At 28.6% G+C, this 16489-nt stretch overlaps 2 protein-coding genes across 3 annotated transcripts in view; one reads left to right on the forward strand and one right to left on the reverse strand.

Moving 5' to 3' along the window:
* Positions 1–8382, forward strand: part of LOC106681669 (YEATS domain containing 2 homolog D12) — a 21554-nt gene extending 13172 nt beyond the window's left edge. Inside the window, exons 8-12 of one of the 2 annotated variants that reach the window (XM_014422112.3) lie at positions 1577–1700; positions 1777–1935; positions 5032–5293; positions 6954–7079; positions 8246–8382. In XM_014422112.3, the coding sequence (XP_014277598.1) occupies positions 1577–1700; positions 1777–1935; positions 5032–5293; positions 6954–7079; positions 8246–8252 (678 nt within the window). In that variant the 3' untranslated portion in view covers positions 8253–8382. The remainder of the gene's footprint in view (positions 1–1576; positions 1701–1776; positions 1936–5031; positions 5294–6953; positions 7080–8245) is intronic. The other variant, XM_014422114.3, reaches the window with a different exon arrangement.
* Positions 8258–16489, reverse strand: part of LOC106681670 (angiotensin-converting enzyme-like protein Ace3) — a gene marked incomplete at its 5' end in the record, with an annotated part of 32437 nt that continues 24205 nt past the window's right edge. Inside the window, 1 exon segment of the mRNA XM_067049783.1 lies at positions 8258–8426. Within this exon segment, the coding sequence (XP_066905884.1) occupies positions 8258–8426 (169 nt within the window).

Consider the following 16489-nt stretch of genomic DNA (forward strand, 5'->3'; position numbering starts at 1 on the left):
ATCTTTTTTTTATCTTAAAATGCAATATAAAAGTTTTTGATTAACTGTATGCTAATTGTAAAACTATTGATTGTAAATATTTTTATTTTTAGAACTTGATAGTGGGAAAAAGAGCCTAAAACATACGGATGACACAATGAATAAGAAAGTAAAATAAAGGGTATAGATTCCAGTAAAATTTATCATGAAAGAATAATATGGTTTAATTTTTTTGCTTATCTATCTTAATAATAGCTTTTGCTGAGTACACATCGTACTGAAATACAGATATACGACTTATCTGCCTACGTAAAAAAAAACAACAATAATTATTTAAAGGCCCAAAAAACTAACATCCAGGGGAATTAAAAGAACATGGATTATTAATAACTTTTGGTCCATATGAAATATGCCTGAAACTGTTGCTAGAAAGTTGTGTCTTCTACAATCGCTTCTAAGTCCATGGTACACGAATTTCCACCCTAGACAGTACAAGCGATCGACCCAAATTGGGCTTGCGATCGACTTTTTGGCCACCCCTGAAATATATTGTTATAGGGTGGTTCAATGAATTTAATTTTTTTTCTATCATTTTTTAGATATATTATTTCTTTTCAAAATTAATTATTATTTATAAATTTTAAGATAATTCTGTAAAAAATAAAATAGTTTATTTAGTTGGTAAAGTATCAAAGAATTTTAAGATTTTCTGCTTTATATTATGCTGTAAATTTGCATTGACTCTTTGTCATTACTTTTTACATTTACCAAATATATTGTTATTGGATGGTTCGATAAATTTAATTTTTTTTTCTTTCATTTTTTAGATATATTATTTCTTTTCTAAATAAATTACTATCTATAAATATTAAGATAATTATGTAAAAATAACATAGATTAGGCAGTAAAGTACCAAGAATTTTATGCTGTAGATTTGTATCGACTCTTTGTTATTACTTTTTACATTTACCAAATATATTGTTATAGGGTGGTTCAATAAATTAAATTGTTTTTTCTATAATTTTTTAGATGTATAATTTATTTTTTAAATAAATTACTATCTATAAATTTTAAGAATAACATAGTATTGGTGGAAAAGTACTATGAATTTTAAGATTTTCTGCTTTATTATATGCTGTGGATTTGCATAGACTCTATATGTTATTACTTTAAATGTACATTTCAGCCAACCTGACTATTTTCAAGGACAGAACTAAGCAACTATGAAACTAATAGCTAAAATTACCATGGACCCGATATCTATTTATCAATGGTTCATTCATGAATAAAGATCGTATCCATGGCAACATTAGCTATTAGTTTCAACTATAGCTAATTTTTGTCCATCTCTGCTCAAGGACAATTAAAACCCCACCAGCAACAATTAAAACCTCACAAGCAACAATTAAAACCTCACAAACAACAATTAAAAACTTTTTATAGGCTATTCTGCCCAGGTCAATAAATTTAGTCAAATCAACCTTTTTTGTCACTTTTCCAATTAATTTTAAAACTTTTTGTTATTAATTAACTTTACACTATTATCACTCACTTATTCACTTCACTTAAAGTGTGATTATTCATTATTTTGTTACAGTGGATGCGAGCCAAGGCTATCGGTCGAATTATAAATGAAATTCCTCATTTAGAAAAGTGGACTACATTGGAAATATTGGATTGGGCCAGAGTTAGATGTTATACTCCTATAAGAAATATTCCAGGTTGTGTTTATTTTTTTTTAAAATTCTTTTAATACATTATATTTTTAAATAAAAAACATAACTAATTATTTTGTAGAATATGATGGCCCAACTATAGAACTATCTTTAAATTTCATTTACCGTCCAAGAATTGATGGAATCATGGAACTTTTAAAACAAGATAAAATGTTGACGGAAAAAGATACTGTAGATGTTACCAGCGATAGCCTAGCTGAAGAAGAGGTCACAAATTCTGGTATTAAATTTTATTTATTTTATTGAGAACAATGTAAATATGCATACTGTTAAGTTGGGGGCGGGAGAAAAATTGAATCATCTAGAGTTTTTTTTTTCATAAAGTTTGCTATTCTGCAAATTTAACCCCATTACGGATGATTAGATACTATAGTTTTAATGTTTCTAATAATGATAAATCCCTAAAAATAAAAAACTGAAATTATTATTTTTTGGTAGGCTTTGGTATTCTATGATTCTAGAGGTTTTATTTTTTTTTATTTCCATAAATAGTTCAGATATGGACATATCTCTTTGGAACTGTTAATCAGGTTCCATTTTGGAACAAAATGTGGAGTTTTAAGGATTATCCTCAGTATCCTTTTTTTCTTGGTCGATTACAAATATTCCTTTTGTATCCTATCCTTGCAATCTAAAATCCTTACAGCTTCTTATTTTGTCACAAATTAAATCATTCATAAAGACCTTCATGTTCCATAGAGACCACATGTTTCATGGAGTGCCTGGCGTTAGTGCGTTAATGCTATTTTTCAATTTCAAAGTGCCTTTTAAATATTGCTCGATTTAAACTATCTTAAAGTCTCCTCTCCCTGTTTTAAGCTAATATTTCAAAAGTGATATAGGACCGTCGCTCCCTGGGGGTCTTAGCGGGGTGGGTCAGCCGGAGAAGGCCTTTTTTTGTGTTATGATCTCTTGTGAGATTGTGACATGTCGTACATCGACCAACCTACTCACTGTAATTGTCTGTTTGATAAGTCAGGTAAGTAATGGTACCATGGAGAGCAGAAGTGGAGATTTTCACACTGTTTATCAATTTCATGTACTTTTTAAATATTGGTAGATTTAACTATCTTAAAGTTAATAACCCAAACCAGATATCAATCCTTCCATTATAAACTCCGTAATCGCCCAAACCCATTAGTTTCTGAAAATTCTCTGAGGTGCCTGAAAAGAAGATGGCCTCAAGATGTAAGAAATGTTACTAGGATACTACCAACGGGGAGGGGTTCCTCGGGGGTAGGAAAAGGGGAGTTCCTCTATTATAATCTAAGATCAAATTTACTAGATGTATTTTATGTAAATACAGTAGTAAATGCTAATAAAAACAAAAAAAATTATTTCTTTGTTCCTGATATTTTACTTACATATATGTTTTCTTTTCCATTTTTTTCATAACTTTAATTAATTATTTTCATTTTGTACATATATTTAATTATTAGATTTTCATATTTATTTTATTCTTGGAGAAGTTTGTCGGTGGGTGCGGTCAGCAAAGAACAACATAAATAAATAAAACTACATTTATTTATTTTATGCCGACATTTCGACCTGAGTTTCAGATCTTCATCAGGGGTTGTGGCGTAGAAGGTAGGCTTGCAACTCTGTTGTTCTTTGCTGACCGCACCCCCGACAAACTTCTCCAATCATTAATCTACGGTCAACTATCTACACCTCATTACGTATTTTATTCTTGTTCTTTCCTCTTTTTTAATTTCAATATTACTTTTTCTCATATAACTTTCATCTTCTCATAATACTTAGACTATACATTTTCTTTCAGCACTTCTATTTATGTATCTATATTATTAGTTATTTTCTAATCAGTCTGTAATTCCTTTTATTCATTGTGGCTGTTATCTTGTTTTTTTTCTTAGGCTTGAAATTCTTGTCGAAACGTTGACACTAATAAATATGTTTTTACTTATTTGTGTTCTTCACTGCTGCACCCCTTTTAGGCCGACTCCTTTCTTTGTTTTTCTCATTTCAAACTCAAAACCAATCATTTTGGAAAGTACTATTATTTAATTTAAACAATTTTTTAATATGGTGTTTAGTGGACACTTCAGGTCTATACTCTTCAAGAATTGGAGAAAGAATTCCTGGTTCCGCCGACTTAGGCACAGTCCAAAGCTTAGCACTGACCTAATCCCTCTAAATCCTATTCATACACACCATTTTTATTCACCAAAAATAATATTTTTATTCAACTACCATAACACATTAAACCATCAATTATCAATCCTATTTTCTCATATATATAAATTATCACTGCAATTTATTTCAAAAGGAGGTTAACTCATAGTTGACCGTAGATTCAATATGAGGAGGTGATCAGAGGGGTGGTCAGTAAAGATACATAAATAACTAAAACATATTTATATGTGCCGACGTTTCAACCTGAATTTCTGGCCTTCATCAGAGTTGAAAAAACAAAATAAGAAAGAAAAAGAAAATAATAACAAACAGACTTGGAAGTATACATAATAATAAATTAAGTAGATGGTACTAATCTAATTTATAAAAATGAATATTTGCTCGTACTTTATGTACTGCCATACCGTTCATCTGATTATGGCATTTTGTGAATGTTCTGGATTTTCCCAGGAATATTATAGGCTAGTCCTATTTTTTTGGTGCATAGCTCAGAAAGTATACATGTTTTTCATGGTTATTATATCTAAATAGATTTGTCTTTCTGAAGAAAAAAAAAATATTACTGAATCTGTTAAATGATTGTTTATTCACTAAAAATTAAAAAAAAAAAAATAATAAGGATTTTAGTTAAGTAGGTCAACAAATTGTTTTTGTTTTTTTTTAGGAAAAAGCAAAGCATATTTGTTTTTAGCATTTTCTGAAACCGTCAAATACTATTTTTCAAAGAAATTAAAAATTAATAATATTGAAGCACAGTAGGGGTTATTATATAAAACTATTCATATATTATGTAGTATATATATCATATGTAATCAAATTGTCTAAAAGAATAGGAAAAAAATCAACTAAATCGGACCAGTATTTAGTATTTAGTGAAGTTAGCTGTTACCATTTATGTTACTATAGTTACTGTTTTATCGCTTCATCTACATATTAATTGATATCAGTTTCAACAGTGTTCAATTAATGTATGTACATTCTCAAATGTACTAATAGCGAAGCATTGCCGAATCTGCCTATTTTAGAAGATAAAATATAATACTTTAGAGGTCAAAATTGTACTGAGTAAAAATTAAGGTGGTCCCAAACTTGTGAAGAGGAGATTAAATCACTTATTTATATTATTTTTGTTGACAAATCATATATTTTTTGTTTTTTATAGATGTTGAGCCTGCTGGTACATCGCTGGAAGTCACCAATGAAGGCAGTATCTTTTTACCACTAGGTCAAGAATTGGAAGGTTTTAAAAGTTTTTTGAATAAATGCATGATGAATACAGTTAGTCAAAAGCCTACACATGAAGAATTGTTACCAGATGTTCATTATCCAGCTGTTGAGCGTGTTTTGATATCTGTCTTTTCTTCTATTGCCGAAGAGTTAGTCAGGAGATCTTACAATGCCAGCTGGATCAGGCATCGGGATAAGTGAGTATAGTTTGTAGTTATGCTATCGTAGGGGAAGGTGGGGTGGTAGGGTGAGGGTATATACAGGGTTTTTCAGGGATAAGTGTCCTAACTGAAAATTTGAATTAAAGATCTCAAAACAAGAAACAGCTTTGTTTAGGTGATATTCATGTCTAAAGATTTGTAGTGTTATGAATTATTTAAGTTATTATAAATGAATTAATATCTGCCCCAACTACTTTATTAATGAAATGTAAACATTAACAGTAGTTCAAAGCAATTACGAGTATTAAGGCAGGCATGGCATTTTTCTTCTACAGCAACAGTGGTCGAACAGCACTGAATGTGTTTAACAAGTTTCAATTATCCTTCTTTATTAAAAATTAAGGTCATTGACTTGGCTTGCTTAGATGTTTTTGGTTTATGTCACCTCAAGCAAAAAAATTCCAGTGGTGTAAAATTTGGAGAGTGTGTCAGTAACACATTTCCAGCTGGTAAGGATTGCCTTTTTTTTTGTTTTGATCTCCTCTTGTGAGATTGTGTCATGTCATACATTGACCAATCGACTTGCTATAACTATCTCCTTCAAACTTCAGATAAGTAAGGCTACCATGGAGTGCGGATTTCATGTCGTTTTCGAATGTCAGGCGATTTTTAAACATTGCTTAAACATGGTTTAATTATCCTAATCTCCTCTTCCCGTTTTAAGAAATTATTTCAAAAGTGGAATAGGACTGTCGCTCTCTGGGGATCTTAGTGGGGTGGGTCCGGTCGGAAAGGATTGCCTAGAAGAAAGATGCCAATTCCCATAATTTTCAATATAATCACTTGGTATATTATATAATAATGGTAAAACTACAGGTAAAATTGTTATTGATACAATATTCATGAATAAACCATTAATAAATAAATATTGTATCCATGACAATGATAGCTGCAGTTTTATCTATATTTAAGTTTTGCCGAACTCTGGATTCAGTTTACTCTGAAGAATTTTCATCTAGCTCTAACATAACCTGAAAGCTTACATGGGGCTGGAGGGTTAGAGCTCTTCTGAATTTTTAGACAAGTTAATAATTTAGTTATGATTGATTTCTTGCTCAAAAGAAGTTGGGTGACAGTAAAGAAGGTAACAAGAAGAAATTAATGTAAGTTTACTTCATACAGTGAAGAAACCTTTCTAGAACATATCCCCACATCTAGGTCATGACTGTTGATACAACAGTTACAGCTGTTACTGTAAAGTGTAACCTTATATATGGGCCTTATCATGGTAGTAGCTTCACTGCTGCAATATGTACTATGAGCTATGCTACCAAACTGTGCTGCCACGATAGTAAATACTGTCATGAGGGATTTAATTAGCATAAATGTGTTCCAAAAATAAAATATAACAATTATCAGATAATTATAATTATTTCAGAAATAACTGCTCATTACTTTATTTCAATGAATTTTTAAAATATCTAATAATTATTTCAAGAAATAAATTAAACAATAGTTATTTGATTGATATTAATTCGGAAATAATTATTTTATGAAATGATCCTTAAATTTATTCGATAAATACATTATTGTTACTCTTATCTCATCTGAATCAGATTAAAAAAAAATGACCCTTGATATGAAAAGGTTTGGCTGCTCCTACTGTAAGTTTTGTAATTTTAAAATAATTTTTCAGCCCTCCTCCTGAAATCAGTATTGAAGACGTGAAGGCGGCCATTGCAAGTAGAAAAGAATTTGATTTTTTACTTCCTTTTAGTGATGATGAAGGAAAGGAACAACCGTCCATCGTGTCGTATTTCAGGTTGTAATAATTTATTTTATTCATTTTATTTTGTATATTTAATTATTGTAATTTAGATAGTTTGGGTGGCGGTTTAAAAATGTACACAAAGTAGTAAAAAAAATATATTTATTCACCCCACTTGGCAGTGTTTCATCAGGACTAAATGAAAATAAAATAAAATTTAACCTTGGTAATCCGAGCTAATTGCTGCAGGTGTTCGGATTAAAGAAAGTGTTAAGAAAAATTTAACAATATGAATGTAGATAACTATTTTCATGTATTTAATTTTTTTTTTAAGTTAACAGTTTGAAGTTTTAAAAAATAAATCTTTTTAAAATTTTTTTTCATCAGATGCTATGATTTTTATGTCATTGTTGGTTTCTAGCCGTATTTTGGGCGGCTACTCTTTTGTTTTCTTTCACATCCTCAGTAATTCTAAGCGATGATTTATTTTTTAACTATACGATTGTTCATTTATAAGTAAAAAAGAGTAAAAATAAAAACAAAAAAATACTCTTTGTATGGATTTATTTAAAATGTGATGAAAAATAAATGAGTTCACCAACAAAATTTATATTACACATATTTCTTCTATTAATTAAATTAGTTTTACAGAATCAAATGATTCATACAATAGATATTATGAATACTTTCATAGGTATTAGATTACTCGATAATGAAACTGTGTAAAAATTTTCACAGTGATTACATAACTTGCCAATAGTTTGGGAAGTTAAAAACATACATGTGTATTTTTATTTGAAAACAAAAATGTTATTGCCTGCTGAGTTTTCGAATAAAAAGTAACTCTTTTTTAATGGCAATTCCGATTACTGTAGTGTTAGAGTACCGAAGTCGGGATTACGCTGTACTAAGACCATAAGAATTTTTTTTAAATAGCTTTCTCTGTATCTTGTTTTCTTTTAACCCTGATGAAGCACTGAAAAATGGGGCGAAACATTGGTTACTGATAAATAGTCTTCTGCTATTTTATATAAATTGTTTTTTACAACCCATCCGGACCTTCCTATATTTATTTATTTCGATTTTTTTTTGTTTCTGTGCATATAATAAGGTCAAATATTTTCTAAATAAAAAAACAAAACAAATTAATTATTTAAAAATTTTTATTATTATTTTTTTTTTTTACCTGTTTAATGACAGTAATTTTTTACCATTTTCAGTAAATAACATTGTTACCATCCAATCGGTATGTTGTATTTTGTGATCTGCTGTTGAAGCCAGCTCATCAGAGGAGAGAAGTACGACAGCATCGGTTCTGCAGATAGCTTCTTGTATCTTCCATCAGAAAATTCAGCCAGAAGTTCATACCAGGTTTTAATACTTCCTTGAGCCATCATTTTCCTAAAGGGGGTCATAAGTCAGACAATGTTTTTTATGTTGTCGAGTTGATGAAGTCTAATTAAGTTTCAGGTAAGTTCATTTGGATCTTATGAGAATATAATTAAATAATCAGGAATAGTAAAAAATCCAAGAGGATAAAAAATGCAGTTATTTCGCCCCAAATTTTTATTACTTTATTGAAAATCATGTATAATTACCAGTCAAAATTGATGAGAATAAAAAATGGTGGCTATTTCAAAAAGTTATAAAAAATTAATTTTTCAATTGGAGCTCTATATCTTTAAAACTAACTAGAACCGTAGGAAACTTAATAGAACATCATGTAAAGTAGAGCAAATTTGCTAAAATATGAGCCCTAATAGAACAATTTACGTTTAATAGTTCCCAAGATATAGCTTTTTTTTACAATGCACTGGAAATTCAGTAGTTAGTGAATTTATTTTGTGAAAAATATATCTCAGAAACCATATTAGACTTACAGATGTCTGTTAGCACTCAAATAGAAGGCAGTTTAATGTACTATACAGTAGTTTATGACGTTTATCTTCGTAGGAATAATAGTTTTCATGATATTTGCTAAAATAAATTGATTTATAGTTATTTGGACAATAACTTTTAATTTTGAAACATTTTATTTCAGGAACCATAAGACATACAGATGTCTGTCAGCACTCAAATTAAAGCTAGTTAAATCTTCTATTGTTATCGAGATATAGCTTTTTAAAAATGCACTGAAACATCAGTAGTTAGTGAATTTATCTTGAGAAATCTGTATCTCAAAAACCATTCAATGTACAAATGTCTATTAGCATTAAAATTAAAATTAGTTTAATGTACCATAAAGTAGTTTCTGACGTTTATCTTTATAAGAGTAGTAGTTTTTATGATATGTGATGAAATAAATTGATTTGTAGTTGTTTAGACAAAATTTCATGTGCAAAATTTATATTTACATGCGTATATCATAAAAACTGCTACCCATACGAAGATACATGTGATAAACTACTTTATAGTAAGTTACATTACCTTTATTTTGAATGCTCGCAGACATATGTATGTCTTATGGACATGAAATTTTGTCTGAACAACCATAAATTAATTTATTTTGTCAAATATCATCATAAAAACTACTTCTCCTAAGAAGATAAAGGCCATAAACTACTTTATAGTAAATTTAACTAGCTTTAATTTAAGTGCTAATAGACATCTGTAAGTCAAATGGTTTTTGAGATATATATTTTATACAGTATATTTGTTATGAAATTTCATTTTTTAAAAAGCTATATCTTGGAAAAATCGGACATAATTAGCTCTATTAGGGCTCTTATGTTAGAAAATTTACTCTACTTTAGATAATTTTCTCTTAGATTTTCTAGTGTTGTTTGTGGTTTTAACGATATGGAGCTATCAATGAAAAATTATTTTTTTAACATTTTGAAACAGTGGCCATTTTTTATTTACTCCTCCTACCTATACTTGGCAGATTCATCAACTTAGACTAGGAATCATACATAGTTTACGTTAAAGTAATAAAGAATTGGGGTGAAATAACTGCCTTTTTTTTCTCTGTGGCTCTTGTACTATAAGTAGTGGTAAAATGAAGAATAGAATTTGTCTTAACTAGTCGAGAGTTGGAATGTCGAGATTCATTGACTGAAATAAATATTATTAGTTATAATAAAAATATCCATATAGTATCACATTTTTTATTATCTTGCTACGCAAGTTTCAACCATTCCGGCATTGCTAAGGATCTATCAACTTATTTATAATATCACAGCTGTCATTTGTTATCAAACTATTGCAGGCTATTATGCCCTTGTCAAATTTTATCGAAGTCCATAACCTATTATCACAATTTCACTTATTATAATTATTTAGTTTCAATTTCTATTAAATTATATCATTTTATAGAAAAAACAAAACAAATAATAGATTGTTGATAAAGCAATGCTTGGTGAGTCAAAGACCTGTATCAGATTGCAGTGCCTTTAGTGATAATGATTTTTATTTTAGTTTATTTTTCAATATTTATGAGAAGATAATTGACCGTGGATGATACATATGAGAAGATGATTAGGGGGTGCGGTCAGAGAAGAATACAAATAACTTAAAAATCTTATTACTGCCAACGTTTCGGCCAGAATTTCTAGCCTTCATCAGGGCTGAGAATAAAAACAAGATAACAACAAATTAATGCAGGAAATTTCAAGGACTGCATCACACAACACAAATATTCTGTTTCATCTCATAATTATTTTGCCTCAAAACTTTCAGATCATTCTCTATCTTTAGACCATTCCTTTGATTTTGATAAAACTTCTATACTTGTCATAGTTGGTAACCATGACAAAGGGCTTATCTCTGAAAGCTTCTATATCCAACTAAAACCTTTCTCCATCACTTTAAAAACCAACAAACAGAACTTATCGTTAACATATTCCCAAATAGTTAATTTATTAAAAAAGTAGTAACACTGTTAATTTTTTTTTTTCAAAGTTTATGTTCTTTTATATTTTTTAAATTATTTGTCTTCACCCTTTTATAAGTTCCCTTTTTTAAATATCTTATTTTTGCCTATCCAAGTAACTAGTAGTATATTCTTGACCTTCTGGTAGATTCTTCATCTTTCTAACGAACTTTTTTACTCAGAATCTTACCGCATTTTCATTTTGTACTTATATTTATTTACTAGATTTTCATATTTCTTTTATTAATTCTTCTTTTCTCTTATTTAATTTTAATATTATTGTTCTCATACAGCCTTTACCTTCTTATAGCACTTGAACTATTCATGTCTGTTAACACTATTTATGTATCCCTTTGTTAGATTATTGATTAATTATTAAACAGACATCATTCTATTTATCCTTTATTCCTTGGTTGTTATCTCGTTCAGTCTTATCTCACTTTTGAAATGTTTATTTAAAACAGGAAGAGAAGACTTAAGTTAAAAAATTATTTAAATTGAGCAACATTAAAAAAGTTGCCAAAATTGGAAAACAGAGTGGTCTGATTGTGAGTAGCATAAGTTTTGACCATTTGTTGAAGATTTTGTTATTTCAGGAGATTTTTTTTTTTCTTTTTTGGATGTAGGTATAAATTAAGTTATATTTTTTGTATTAGTCTTATATTTGTTGTTTTCTTTGCAGGTATCTCGATAAGCATAACTGTTTTAATTGTCGACTTGACTCACAAAACTTTAGGATAGTCCTCTTAAGCCTGTATTATATAAGGTAATTTTATATTTGTATGTATATATTTTTTCCAGGGATTATTGACTAAACCAAAAAATTTGTATATTTTTTGAAGAATTTTGTATTTTTAATAGTTTTTCATATTATCCAAATTCGATTTTACACTGTATAATATAAATTATCTGTCTCCTATTTGAGATAAAATAAGAAAATTGAATATGTATAATTTTATCGATTATTATTTGTAATTTGTTTTTTATTTAAATAATACACAGAATTGTGACTTTTGATAACATTTCAATCTCTTCTTTAAGAATGGGTTATTATCATTGATTTATTTTCAAAATAACAAGTAATAAAAACTACTTGATTATTTTAATTAATTAAATAAAATAAAATTTAAGCTATTTTGTAATGTTCAGATTTACTCTTTATTATTAACAAAGCTCAGGACATGTACCCTTTCTTTCTGATATTATTTAGTTGATTATTGTAAAAAAAATACTTTAAAATGTCTTTTGCCAACTATGAGATAACTCATATCGTGATGCCACAGCTATAAAAACTATCTTAACCTTAAGATGTTTGGAGTGGTAGGTAAATTAGGGTACTCAAACATAGTGAAAAACTATTTTTTAGAAATCTTTGGTACACTTCTTGTCACTAGGCTTCATAAGGGCAAGGGCAAAACAGTGTGAAGTATAATGGCTATAATACGCCTAGAAAATTATGTTTAAAAAATGAATATATAGATTAAAATGAATAAAATAAATTTGATTGAATGTTTAATTGAGGTAAAATGAATTGAATCAATATTAAGGAAACATACATTAATGGATAATTTAAGTGAAAATATACTATAGAGTAACAATAAGTGAAAAATAATTAGAAATGTAGTAAAATTTAAAGATGGAATAGAGAGAGAGAGAGAGAGAGGAAAATAATGTAATATAAGTATGGTGTAATAATAAATGAATCGAGCAGATAGATAAATTTAGGAAAATTAAAAAATAAATAAATATATTGGAAGATTGTTGATTGACAGCATTTAAAATATGAAAGAAAGATGGTCCGGTTGAGATAAACAAAAACTCAAATAGTGATTAAATTATTTAATGTGAGCTAATGTTTCGCCACAATGCAGGGTTTCATCAGGGCTACAAAGAACTAAAATTAAGATTTACAGTGAAAAGTATAAATAAATTTCCGTTTTGATTACTTTTATAATATAATACCGTTTCGCAATTCTTCTTTATTTATAATTTTCACTTTAAATCTTAATTTTAGTTTTTTGTATCTTTTTTTAGCTCTGTTGAAGCCATGCAATGTGGGACGAAACATTGGCCTACATTAAATAGTTTAATTACTATTTGAGTCCTTTTTTTTTTTTTTTACTGCACCCGGACCATCTTCTTTTTAAGGAGGATTTAACCTGTAACATTGTGGCTTCGCAATTAAATAAAAATAAAATTTCAATTTACTTTCACTTTCTTCAAATTTATTTTGCTACATTTATCTATTTCCTAGATTCATTTGTTGTACTATATCTATTTTCTCTTTCTTAATTTGTTGTACTATATCTATTTTCTCTTTCTTAATTTGTTGTACTATATCTATTTTCTCTTTCTTAATTTGTCCATATTTATTATTATTTTTCACTAATTATCACTTTAGTGGCACTTTTCCAATTTTATTATTGATTACTAGATTTTTATTAAATTTTTTTATTTCATTCTTTTTAGATTTACTTCGTTTATTTTTATAATTTTAGTAAGCTATTAGTGTTAGTATACTTAACAATATTTGTATAGTGTAATTTGGGGCATAACATGTCTAATACATTTTTTTTTTCTATTTTTGAGTACCAATATTTGATTGCCACAAGGATCCATCTTCCTTTATATGTCAAATAATTATCTTCCATTAAACATATATAGCTTTGTTTATTTGCCAATTTTCATGTAAAATGTTTTTTTTACTTGATGAAATAATTCATTGGTGCATAAATTTGTTAAATAAATAAACTGTGACGAAGCCTCACAGGTAAAAATAAAAACTACGAGTTATCTCATAGTTAGTAGTCAAGGTGTTAAAATAAAGAATGATGTATTTGTAATATTTTTGTCCGGTAAATTTAATTATAATTTTGTAAGTTTTCTGTTTAAATTAGTTTTTTTAAGAAATCCATTCATTGTCTGTGATAAATTTACTATCTTTAAATCAATCAATCAAAACTTGTATCAATATTATATTTGTATTAAATAAAAATAAATATGAATTAAGGAAGCATGTACAGTATTTGTATATACATATAGTTAGAAATTTTGTACAGTGGATTTGTTTATTAATTGTTTGAGTTATTTTTTTTTTTCTAAAAAACAACATATTTTTATTGGTTGATGTGTTATTTTAGCGTTATTATTATTTTTATTTCTAATTGTCATTTATTTTATTCTAATAAATTTATGTTTTAGAAATTGCTGTATTCCTTTTCAACCAAATGATTTTAATCTAATCAATGCTAATTAATTCAGATGCTTGTTTACTTAAAGAACTTTCAATAATTATTTTGTTATTTATTGTTATTATTGGCGCGACAGACTGTGGAGGTCCAAAGCCTCATGTGATGTACGTACTTAGGAAATACATCGCACGTTTCATGACATGGTTTTCATAGGATGAGTTTATCACTCCCATGCCTATTTTTATGAGTGCCACCCATTGGCTAACGGGCCTCACAAATTCCAAGGGGAAGCCTGTGAGTGAGTATTGTATAATTATATTCTTGAAAAAAATCCTGGATAGGGCCGGGGATTCAACTTGCAACCTTTGGGTTGCCAGACTGGCGCATTACCACGCTGCTTCCGTCACGCCCAAAATTATTTTGTTGTACGTTTTACAAAATATATGTATTCTTCTCTAACTTCAAATGATCCTGATTAATGACTAAAGCATCAAAAAATAAAGATTAAACACTTTTTGAGCAAAAAGGAAGTAATATTTATCAAGAAATTTTCTGATGAGATATTTTATTAGCAAATTGAGGGGCAATAATTAATAAACATAACTAGAGAAATGTCAAACGTTTCTCCTGCAAAAGAATAGTATGTGTCTTACTGGGATAGTTGGTGATTCAAGGAAAGTTGACATTTACTATTCATTGTCAACCTACACTAAGCAACAGTGTATGTTGAAGTCATGCTTTCACTAGTGGAACTAATCAACAGTTATTAGTGAAAGTTAGTCTTGTGTACAATGCTGTTGGAAAAGTTTAAAAGATTTCATATTAGTTATCAAGAGCCCCACATTCTCAATTTAAGAAATGCATTGTTTTTTGTATTTCTGATTTCTATAAGGAATATAAACTCCTTAGCATCGGTTGTACTGTTACAGTTTAAATTACGATTTCTTAAATCTTGGATTAAACCAGTAAGTATACATTGTACCAGAAAAGTTAACCTTCAGATCTGGCAGTGAACTATATCATCCAATGATAAGCAGTTGAACTGAGGTTTAGAGAAAATCTGCATCTAAGTAGATAACCATTCAAGGAACCTTCCATAGTTCCAGTTGGATCTGTTATCTAGTGAAGGTATATTGTATTATTCCATTTATTTCCAAATTCAATACAACAGATTTGATCGAGATAGACTATTTGACAGACGACGAAGTCTTCAAAAAATTAGTTGCTCAGGCAATAATAAAAAAAAAAAGTATTCCGTCCTCTACCAAATTATTATTTAAAGTGATCAATTGATGAATCTTTTCAGCGATTTCGACTTTCAAAAGTGGCTGTTGAATCAATTTTTAATTTAATTGGACCCACAATTTTCCACATTAGTGATAGGAATTGCGGAGTTTGGTAGTTATCTCAGTTTCAGGTAACCTTGGTAACCTGGTTAACAAAATTGTAGACCAGAAACAGGTCGCTAAGTTACCAGAGTTTTACTAAATTCTTCAACAAATCTTAATTTTACTGGAGATTGGTACTATTGGCCCTTAATAAGCAATACAAACTCATAACATGGCTTTAGAAGTCCCAAAATATATTATTGTTGTGGATTATAACTTACCCATTATTATTGGGTACATTATGATATATTATTACTGTTTTAATTGGGTCATAACTGTCGACTTTCTTTCTCTACTCTCACTTAAAAAATGTAAACTAATCCTTTTCAGTGGAGCTCTGAGCTAAATACAGATTAACAGTTCATGACGTCAAATAAGCAATATTTGTTTAGTCATAGTCATTAAATCATAACGGGGCCAGCACAAAGTAACATTTACTAACCATGCTCAGTGGAGTTTAACCTTCACTAATTAAAACTGATCAGAAATTCACCTGATCAACTTTCACTGGTCATTTCAGTGAAGGTTGACAATTCATAGCCACAGTTTACTATAACTAATATTTAGCTTTCACTGTAACACATATATTTACATATCGCTCCTTGCAAACAGTGTCTCAATATGAAAATTTATATTTTTGGTTGTTTTTTTTGGACAGAAATCTTCAATTGAGATGGAGCTATTAACAAACCTAACTGGAGAAACTTCAATTCTTTACCTTTAACTTAAATTCCCCTTGCACTCTTCTTCAAAACAAAGTTTGCAATTCATTTGTTATAACACTATAAACAGCTTAACATTTATTAAACTAAAATCAGATTGGATGAGAAAATAAAAATTCCAGTAAGTTATTAATCAATAAAATTAAGACAAAAAATCCTTCTAAATCACATTAAGCCCAATTTTTTAAAAATATAAAACTATATAATAATAAAAAACTCATTACAATTTTAGTGATATAACAGGTTTTGTTCTGAAAATTAATAATAAAGTAAGTGAAAATTAATTTTAATT

The sequence above is a fragment of the Halyomorpha halys genome, unplaced genomic scaffold (assembly GCF_000696795.3).
Source record: "Halyomorpha halys isolate HHAL.00 unplaced genomic scaffold, Hhal_1.1 Scaffold356.1, whole genome shotgun sequence".
Lineage (NCBI taxonomy): Eukaryota > Metazoa > Arthropoda > Insecta > Hemiptera > Pentatomidae > Halyomorpha > Halyomorpha halys.